At 36.1% G+C, this 11,005-nt stretch overlaps 1 protein-coding gene across 1 annotated transcript in view; it reads left to right on the forward strand.

The window, feature by feature from the left end:
• Positions 1-9,474, forward strand: part of LOC101998136 (cytochrome P450 2C27) — a 32,362-nt gene extending 22,888 nt beyond the window's left edge. Inside the window, exons 7-9 of the mRNA XM_005352221.2 lie at positions 4,613-4,800; positions 7,722-7,863; positions 8,993-9,474. Of these exons, the coding sequence (XP_005352278.1) occupies positions 4,613-4,800; positions 7,722-7,863; positions 8,993-9,174 (512 nt within the window). The 3' untranslated portion in view covers positions 9,175-9,474. The remainder of the gene's footprint in view (positions 1-4,612; positions 4,801-7,721; positions 7,864-8,992) is intronic.
• Positions 9,475-11,005: the final 1,531 nt, after the last annotated feature.

The raw sequence follows: 11,005 nt of genomic DNA on the forward strand, positions 1-11,005 counted from the left end.
TTTACTGCTCCTGCTGAAGCACCCAGATGTCACAGGTGAGGACACAGGTGGTGACCACAGTGTTCTTATGAGATGCTGGAAAGACTCTGCTAGTGTCCTGTGCGTTGTTTTTATTACAGAAGTGTCAGTCCTTCACCTTCTATGCCACTCAATGGCTGTAATGAACAGCATGATTAAAGAAACAGACTGTAAGAGAAACAAAGTCTTGTCAGTGTCTGAGATTTCTGGATGGTAATATTGTAACAGGCATGGCTAGTATCCATTGTACTATGGATACACATTTTCTTAAGTCATGTCTCAGGTCAGCTAAACCTTTCAGTTTCCTTCCCTCGTTCTGATGAATCTAACTTTGGAATGGAGAAAACTCACCTCACTGAAACATAAGTAGAATACCTAGGATTTACTAAGTCTGGCTGGGATAATATGTATTCTGAGAAGAATTCAAAACATTTAGATTCTCTAGAAACATTTTTGATCAATGCTGAAATGTAGAATAAGGACTTTTATCACTTGAGAAGTCCATTTCCTTAAACCTATGTTGAACAATGATGTATTTTCAACTCTATCAATAGTGTTTTCTTTTACATCGTAACTTAAAACTGATCTAGCGGTCCAGTATATATAAAACACACTCTTTCTCCTGTGCCCAATGAATACTACAAAATAAAAGCACAAACATAAGACATATTTTTAGTATAGGAAGAAAACCAATAAGCAGTTAAGAAGGCTTCAACAAAATCCTGGAATAATAACATTAGGAATGAGGAAAACATAGAGCAGGAAAGATGTTGAAACATACACGTTATATGAACATCATGCATGTGGTAAGGCAGACAAGCTGTGTATTTCTATCTATAGACCTGTGAAGAATCTGGTTCCAAAGCAATAGAAGCTTGAATAGGGAACAAATTTGTATACAGGATTTTGACCTTGCTGAAGCTCCCTTCCCATTCCCATTCAGCATGTGACCCCTGTGTCCAGGAACATAAAATTCTCCTTTTTTAAAAATGCTTTTTGAGGCAGGGTTTCTCTGCAGTTTTGGAGTCTGTCCAGGAACTAGCTTTTATAGACCAGGCTGGCCTTGATCTCACAGTGATCTACTTGCTCCTTCTTCTCGAAGGCTGGGATAAAAGGCATGTGCCACCACTGCCCAGCGGAAAATAATATTCTTCAAAGAAACTGAGTTAAAGAAGCCTTTACCTGAAACATTGATGATTGACAGGGAATGACCAATACATTGGGATGAAAGCAGAGGCCAGCAACATTTGATTCCCAAAATTCTGGATCTCGGAGCCAGTTCTCTGTCTTGTTCCATGAATGTGTGCAGCAGGGGGAGTCCTCCAGACAAAAGAACTAAATAAGAACTCCTTATTTCACCACCATAATAGAAAGTATTTCCCATGTATTAATCAGAATGGATTCAAAACATCCATCCAAGAGACAGACTCACAGTGTTCTCAGAACTTAATAGAAGCATAGAACCCTTCATGCAGATCCCCGAGTCACATGTAAACTATCCTCATCCAGGTTACACTAGAAATCTCAAGAACGGCTGGTTTCTTATGTGTTTATAAAATAAGGCAGATGAGACATCCACATTAGCCATAATTTTAATTTAATTTTATATTACTTCATGAAATTTGTGAGAACATTTTACAACCTATTGTCTGAAGTAAAGTCACAACAAGTTATGGGCTCCAGTAGCGTGAATAGCACCTGTGGGAGGGTGAGAGTATCATAGAAGTGGCTGGGTACCAGTCCTGGGAAGCTTCCAATTCAGTATTTACCATGTGAGTGATGTAGGTGTGAACAGAAAACGGGGATGAAAAAGAAACAATCTGTAATCGAATGTTTCTTTTAATTGAGACTATATTCCCAGCATTTAGAATTATCTACTTAAATTTCCAGCACAATTATAACTCAAAAATGGAAAATTACAAATGAAAATGTAGCCATTAATCTAAAAGACTGCTAATAATGGAAAGTAATCATAACTTAATATGATTAATAAGGCCTTATTTTCTTAACACCCTCCATCTCCTCTGATTCCTACACTCTTTCTGCCTCTTATTCCACAGCGTTCTTTGAACACTAAGGGGAGATAATGATAGAGACATTCCATTCAGGGATAAATATTCCATGGTTTCTCTCTGTCTGAATAATGTCTGGTTAAGGATCTCTGTATTTGTTGCCATCTGCTGCAGGCCGAATCTTCTCTAAAGATATCTGAGCAAGACACTGATCTATGAGTAGAGCAGAATGTCATTAGCAGTCATTTTATTGCTATGTTTTTGTTTTATGTTTTGTCAATGTGTTTTGCTTTAGGACAGAAATATTCGGTTTTACCATAGGTTCCTGGGCTATCTAGTCTTCCATTATTGGCAACCCAAGCAGTTTCAGAAATGGGTTTCATATCATGGAATGAGTCCAAGGTCAAATAAGTTCTTGGTTGGTAATTCTCAGAAGTTTTTGTGCCACTATTGCCCCAGCATATCTTGCAGGCAAGACACCATTGTTAATCAAAAGGTTTGTGGCTGGGATGGTGTTAATGTTTCCCTTTTGATAGTGTGCAGAGCATATTCCTCTGCCAAAAATGCTAGAACATATGGGTGAAAGTTCTTTGAGGACATTCACTTGACTTCTCCATGTTCACAGAGTTGTGTAGGTGTTGCTTCAACAATGAGACCTTGGTGTCAGATTTTTGGAGAGCAACCTATTATCTTGACAATAGCCTTGGTTGCTTGGAGATTTCCATGGAACTCTTTTGACCAACAACTCAATTAGATGTAACCTAACGCTGGTATTGGAAGTTTTATTTGGTGAAAAATGTTGTTCAGTTGGGACTCTGCCTCCCCATTATTTGGCTATTTCATTAGATCACACACACACACACACACACACACACACACTTATATATATGAAGTTTCTGCTGTATTAAGAATCCATACAATCCCTTGAACGATAGTGAATTTTATGTCTCTCTCTGGTTTTCCTCCCTCATTCCTATATATATGAAGTTTCTGCTGTATTAAGAATCCATACAATCCCTTGAATGATAGTGAATTTTATGTCTCTCTCTGGTTTTCCTCCCTCATTCCTGCCTCTCCTCCAAACTTAAGGCCTTGATTCAAGCACCCAGTAATCCATAACTATCTATTCTCTGTCGCTTTCCTAAAAAGATCTGTCTTCCTTTGTCCCTTCTTTACACCTAATGTCTGTGGTTCTACCGATTGTAGCTTGATTACCATTGATTTAACAGCTATATCTAAATTTAAGTAAATACATATAATTGTCTTTGTGGGTTTGGATTATATCACACAGGGTGATTTTTTCTAGTTCCCTCTATTTCATGATAATTTCACGATTTAATTCTTCTTAAATGATTGAGTTAATACTCCATTGTATAAATGTGCCACATTAAAAAAATCTATTCTGTTTAGGTACATCTAATTCATTTTCAATTTTCTAGCTTTTATGAACAAAGCAGCAATGAACATGTTTGAGCAAGTGTTTCTGTGATAGGATAAAACAACTGTTAAGTTTATGCCCAAGAGTAGCATAGGTGTATCTTGAGGTAGATTTATTTTACTTCCTGGCATACTGTCACACTAATATCTACAGTGGCTATATAGATTTGCTCTCCTTCAAAAACTTTTCCAGCATAAGCTGCCACTTTTTAAAAATTGATATTCACCATTCCAATGGGTGTAGGGTGAAATCGCAAAGAAGATTTGATTTACATTTTCCATTATGACTAAGGTTTGTGAACATTTTAAATTTCTCTCAGACATTTGAATTTAATCTTTTGAGGATTCTTTGCTTAGATCTGTACCCCATTTATTAATTGGGTTATTTGTTTTCTTGATATCTCATTTTATGAATTCTTTATATATTTTGGATCCTTACTCCTCTATTGGATGTGTAGTGGATAAAAATATTTTCCCATTCTGTAACTTGTTATTTTGTCCTAATGATGGTGTCTTTGCCATGAAGAAGCTTTCAGTTTCATGAGGTTCCAGTATGCTATTATTAATGAAGTGAGGGGCAAGGGGAAGCATGTATATGAATGTTTGTGTGTGTGTGTGTGTGTGTGTGTGTAGATGGTGAGATGTAACTGAAATTTCATTTCCAATGCATAAAAGTCAAACAGATGTTGTGCTATGTGGATATAGAAGAAACATTCATTTTACAAATATGAATATATTTCAGAAGTAGCTAAAGATGTTGAACTGTTCTTTCCTGAGTGTGGGAACAAAACTGAAAAATCTTTCAAATTGTACACATGCAGCACACACATATTCATAAATGTACATGCTTTAGTATGTGGTTGTAAGAGAATATTGTATTTAAATCCAGATTTAGTATCTGACTTCTATATTTTTTATTTCATATTTTAATTACTAATATTTTATTTCCTGGTATGGCTCCTAAATACTAACCATATCCTGGTCTATCATAGTATCTTATAGAATGACAGTGTTATAAATCTACAACACACATTTCTATATGAATATATGTATAAATACTTTTATCCAAAAATAAAAATGCACACTTATACTTATTTTGGAACATCCACATTGTTGTTTCCCCATTTGTCACTGTGACCAACTAGCTAAAGTCCAGGAAGAGATTGATCGTGTGGTTGGCAAAAACCGCAGCCCCTGCATGCAGGACAGGAGCCACATGCCCTATACAGATGCCGTGATTCATGAGGTCCAGAGATTCATCAACCTCCTTCCGACCAGCCTGCCCCATGCAGTGACCTGTGACATTAAATTCAGGAACTACCTCATCCCCAAGGTGAGTTGTCTCTTCCCTGCTCCACCTCCGTGCTCTTGATGCTCACAGGTTCACAGTGTTATCCAGTGTTATCTGAGTTATCTGGTGCTGCTGGTGGTTTACCCTGTTTCGTAATCAGAGGGGCAGCTCTACTGCAGGTGCAGATAGAACTGGTAATGACACTGCCACATTTGCTCTCTCTTCCAAATACTGTCTGACAACGCTGAGGTATTTTTCAACATTTTGTCAGTTTTCCAAAAGTCTCTTCTGGATTTTTATCATTATGAAAAAAATCTTTAAATTGGGAAGAATTGATAGCATGGAAATTCAACTCATCAATAAGGTTATGCCAATCAATCATTTATTTGTGGTGTTTATTTTTCTGTCTTGTTTCTTTTCATTTACGCAGTCTGTGAATATCTTATTAGAGGTTTTCTGAACATTGAATATCTTTTCTCTAGCACCGCCTCTGCTATTCTTTCCATTTGCTTAATGGAAACAATTTATGGAATCACTTTGTTGGCCTTGTTCTTATCTGAACATGTGGATTTTATTATTTCTAACGATGTTTATATAAACATATCTGAAATTGAAAGTGTTATGTGGGCTAATAGTTTTCTATTTACTTTTCATATTCCTGTGTTCTTACTTTCTCTTCACTATGATGAATTGCAGGATAGTGATGAACAGACATGTTTGCAATGGGTATCACTTGTCTCATTTCTGATTAGGATGAAGGATAGTGACTTTAGTCTCTCTACCTATGTGAGGTTTTATACTGATAGTTGTGTAGAGCAGATGAAAAATTTTGGTCTGATTTATTTAAGTGTGTAAGAGGTATTTTATTATGGAGCCAATTAGGCATGAGCATGACCTAGGAACACAGATTTTTACTTTGAGATGAATTTTATCACAAAAGTCTGTCCCTTATTTTCAAAATTTTCCTCTATATGTTTTATGGTTATATATATTGCTTATTCATGATCACTGACTGTATATGTTTTAGCACATTTATATTGGATTTCTCCACTACATGTTCCCTATTATTTCTATTTTAAGAAAATTCTGTTCATAGTTTTTTTTCCAAAATCTTGTTAGAGTTTTTATATTAAAACCAAACTGTTGGCTTAAAAAATATTTTAAAATCTTCACTGATGTGGTTATGTTTGTACTTATTTCATTTCTGTGGCCACTTAGTGCTACTTTGAAGACACCAAAAACTGCAGATGAAAAATGCAAAATTTTATAGCAATAACTCATTCACAAAGGTTGAATTTACTTTCTCTGGGAAGTCTTGTATTTTAGGGAATGGGCAAACTATATTGTTAAGGTTCCAGTTACTAGCATCATGTGGAAATGGTAGAACTTACTTTGCCAGGTGGCAGTGGGTCTTGCTGTGTGATGACAGACTTAGTATATGGGTTAGGCTGTCATTCTGCTCCATTCAGCTAAAGGATTCTCCTGAAGTAAGACTGTTGAGGTCTGTGACCAATATACAAACGTTTTTATGTTATGTCCTTAGGGACAACTAAATAATAAGTAGAACAAAGGGCAAACTAGAAATGGCATATCTCCTCATAACTTCCTTATGTTTAAATCCTAGTTTGAGGTGAGTGTTGTATCAGTTAAACTTATATCCTGTCATCTCTCTCCTGAAGGTTTATGATATGAGTGGTCTCTTATGGATCTAGTGAAATAGAATATTTCATTCTTGTCCTTTGTGAAACAACTTGGTGGTTTCACAGCTGATTTTACCTTCCTACAAATATATAAATGATTTTTTTTAGATCAGAATGGAGCCACTGATCTCAGGAGAACTAACAGATATGAAGGAACCAATGATTTTTGCCATAATGGTTTTCAAAGATTTCAGACTTCCTAGGCCAAGAAGATTATGCTTCCCCTTAAGAAACTCTCATTGCAGCAGAGAAACAGTCACAGGCAACATGTGAGGAAGTGATTATAAATATACCAAGCTCAATGCCTATTGACACTAGAACTTAATTTTCACATAATTTACTATATCAATAATATTCTTTTAAGTTTCACAATTTTAAAATACAGTTAAACTGCATTCTAATATGTGTGGCAGGCAGCCTTGCAAAATATTTGTAGACCACATTCCTAAAAAGTTTGAAATGATATAATGTTAGTTTGTGTCCTAGTTAAAGAGAACTTGCCAGCACCACCTCCCAGTAATTTCTGTGTAACTCCAGAAGTTTTATTGATTTAGCTGTTACCGGATCATCTTACCTTTATCATATTTTGTTTTATTTCATTGTTTCCCTTTCCTCTCCATTCCATTCCTCCATTTCCTTCTCTCAAAGTGTTCTCATCCTTTATTTTTGACACATATACATACATATGTTCATTTCTGTGTTTGTGCCTGTGCTTCCATATAGATAGATTATATACAAGACTACACATGTCTACTCTGGCACATAGCCCTGAAGTTACTTTCTTCTAATATAAAAACATAGATAAATAGATAAATTCTATAAATGAGAGAAAAAGGAGATGCATTCATCTTTCCAAATCTTCCCTATTGTACATAATGAATGGCCTCCTATTCTGTTCAAAGCACTCAATAAATTATTCCACTTGGAAAATAATTTATATTAGGTGTATGTAGAAAGATGTGATGAACTAGAGCCGCCAGTGGTCAGAGAAGAATGAGTTAAATCTGAAGAAAAGGAAGAAGAGACTCAGAAGTTTGACTTCAAGCACTCTTGTGAAATGTCACTGAAGGCATATTAGCCACACGACTGTGCCTGACCTCACACTCCTCCCTGCTACTTAACTGCCCTATGTGTTGAAATGTCCCTACTGTTCTTTGCACTTAATCCCTGCTATGGAGCAGAAGGTGAACTAGGTCATTTTCCTGATTTGTCTTAGTTCTATGATTTCTTTTTAACTTCATTTGTTTCTGTGTGTTGTTACAGGGAACAACAGTAATAGCATCACTGTCATCAGTGCTGAATGACAGCAAGGAATTTCCCAACCCAGAGATATTTGACCCTGGCCACTTTCTAGATAAGAATGGAAACTTTAAGAAAAGTGACTACTTCGTGCCATTTTCAACAGGTAATAGAAATTTATTTCCATGGGTCCAGGGACACGAGGATCTGTGGATTAGTGGCCCCCTAATGGCCAGTGATCAGGAGTATGACTTCAGTGTTTATGCATGTCATGATAAAGAGATTTCTTCTCTGTCAAGCTATGAAAGTGAGGTTTTGAGGGTTTGTCCATTGTTCACAACTGAGAAAATTAGAGTGTAGGGCGTTCGTATTCTTTATTTAGCTTACATCACAGAAATACCAAAGAAAGCAAAGGCCATTCACAGTTCACTAACTCACTGTAAAAACTGCGACATCATAGTTTATATTCAGGTCTTTTTTGCTAACTCACTCTTTCATGCTCAACTATACAAGTCTCTAAAAATACTGAAAAATACCAGAAAGCCCCAGGTGTAAACACAAGAATGAATAATCCTTATTAAAATTCAGCTGGACTAAGGCAATGAGAAAGACCCCCAGATCTCTGGGTTATTGGGGATATAATCAGCATATTTATCTCTCCAACCTTACATACTAATGCAAAATGGAGCAATATCCTAATAAATTACTGTCTAGTTTCCTCAAAATTAGTAGAGAATTAAAAGAAATCACTTATCATTTAAAAAAACAGTTCATGAACTCCTAGATCAGAGCATTTTTACTCAGTTCAGCATTCCAGAAATGCTAAGATCATCATGAGACGATGGAGATATTGTAGATGTTGTAGGACAGTCTGCAAAGATAATCAGGAATCCTGTTTCTTCTCATTTAGGGTAAGAGTAATGTATACTGAGTCTACACCTCCCATGTGTATTCTGCTTTGAATGTGCAGCTTCTGTCGTTTGCTTTGTTATTTTTGATAATTAACATAGAATCCCTATTCCTCAGTCTCCAAGGCAGTCTGATTACGGATGTGAACAACCACACTAACATAACAAATATTTTTAAACAGTGTATTTAATAGTATAAGTTCATTGAGAATCAAATTTGTTCTATGTTTTTCTATTTGACTCATTACTTGTCCTTTCAAGTAGCCATTCATCTACCCACGCATCCAATAATTTACCCTTCATTTATAGACTCTTGTGTCAGTTACAAGTGCAGTGATCATCACATTTACAAATGAAAATAGTAATCTTTGGTTTTTCTCCCTTTAGGAAAACGGATTTGTGCAGGAGAGGGCCTGGCACGAATGGAGCTGTTCCTATTTCTCACCACCATTTTACAGAACTTTAAGTTGAAATCTCTAGTTAGTGCTAAGGACATTGATACAACCCCAGTGGTCAATGGATTTGTCTCTCTGCCACCTCATTACCAGCTCTGCTTCATTCCTGTCTAAAGAAGACCTGACTTGATGGACCATGATGTGTTGTTTTCTACATTTTCACTCTAGACCATCATCCATTTCTGTATCCATCAAGGACAAGATATCCTTCCCCTCTTTCATGTATAACCATTTGTCAAGACTCAGAAAGCACCTGTCAATCATTTTGCAGTTTATGGAATTACTGCACAAATATACTGCTATTTTCTATTCTCTGCAAGTATGTTATTACCCTTGTGCTAATGTGTATCTCATCTTCAGTTAAAATAGAACTTCACTGCAAATTAACTAATATAATAAAAGAATTCATAGTCATTTTTCTTCTGCATGTTTTCATTAATAAATATATTTAATTTGTGTACCTGTTCTTAGACCTGATTACAATTTAGGTAAGAAACAAAAATATAGAGTTCCTAACACATCAGGTTATTGCACATATTGTGAAGCTTGGAGAATACAAGAGAGTGCTAGTGCTAGAGAGATATTTCACTCACTAACATGCTTGCCACACAAACCTGAGTACCAAAATCCAATATCTGAAATATATATTGGCCAGGCATGGTGGTATGTGCTTGTTATACCAACACTAGGTTAACACTAGGAAGACAGAACAAGAGATCCTGGGAGCTTGTAGACATCCAATCCAGCCTAATTAGTGTTCTATGTTTCCCACTGATATAAACTATCTCTAAAAATAATCTTGACATCTCCCAAGAAACAACACACAAGGGTCACCACTGATTTCCACATATGTGTATGTAGATACATACATACATACATACATACATATATATATCTGATTATACATGCACATCCACATACATACATATAAAACAGAATGTGAATAGGAAGGTTGTACCAAAGATCTTTGGCTGAGCTTACTTAGAGTCACTGGAAGTTTTTATATTTGAAACAAATAAAAGATAAGTCACAGGGAGGAATGCACCTGCAGGGTCAGGTCATGCCCTGCTTTGCTAGTTAGTGTCAATACAAGGTAAAATTTTAAACATCCTTTTGATTTGCTGTTCTAAGGTTAGAACTGACCATGCATTTTGCTTTCCTATTGATAACCATATGCTCCATATGCCTTCCTTTTCTTCCTAAAAGAATAGTTGTTCAAGGAAGAGTCACATTTCTAGAATTTCTAGATGCAGTATTCCCTTCTCACTGCATTACAAGTAAACAAATGAGAAGTGTCATTACTAAATATCCTTTCCTGTCTTAGTCTCAAAAGAGCCACTTGGTCCGGTATTGCTAAGTTTTTACATTGAAGCAAACTGCAGAAACATGTCATCACATACAGTAGTACACAACCATACATTCACACATGTTTTCAATCTATATACAGATTGTTGTTGTACAAAATGTGGCTCTGTAAAAATGGTCTACAGTACCAATATTTTATAGTTATGTTTTCTTCTATTAACAATATGATACACACTTTACTTCACTATTCTCAAGCTTTTAAACTTTCATATTTTAATTGTTTTGATTGAGGGAGATATTATGGAGCTAGGCAAGAAACCTGGCACTCGAGAAATTCCCAGGAATCTGTTGGGAGGAGGCTTCTTAGTTGGTGCCAATTTGTTGGAAGGAGGCTGCTTGTTGGTTTCTGGCTGCCTAGCTGGCTTAGACATGAAATAATCACACAGAAACTGTATTAATTAAATTACTGCTTGGCCATTAGCTCTAGCTTCTTATTGGCTAACTCTTACACATTAATTTAACCAATTTTTATTAATCTGTGTATTGTCATGTGGCTGTGGCTTACCAGCTAATGTTCCAAGCATCTGTCTCTGTCAGGCTACATGGCTTCTCTCTGACTCCACCCTTCTTTTTCCCAGCT

This window comes from Microtus ochrogaster, chromosome 8, assembly GCF_000317375.1.
Source record: "Microtus ochrogaster isolate Prairie Vole_2 chromosome 8, MicOch1.0, whole genome shotgun sequence".
NCBI classification, from domain to species: Eukaryota; Metazoa; Chordata; class Mammalia; order Rodentia; family Cricetidae; genus Microtus; species Microtus ochrogaster.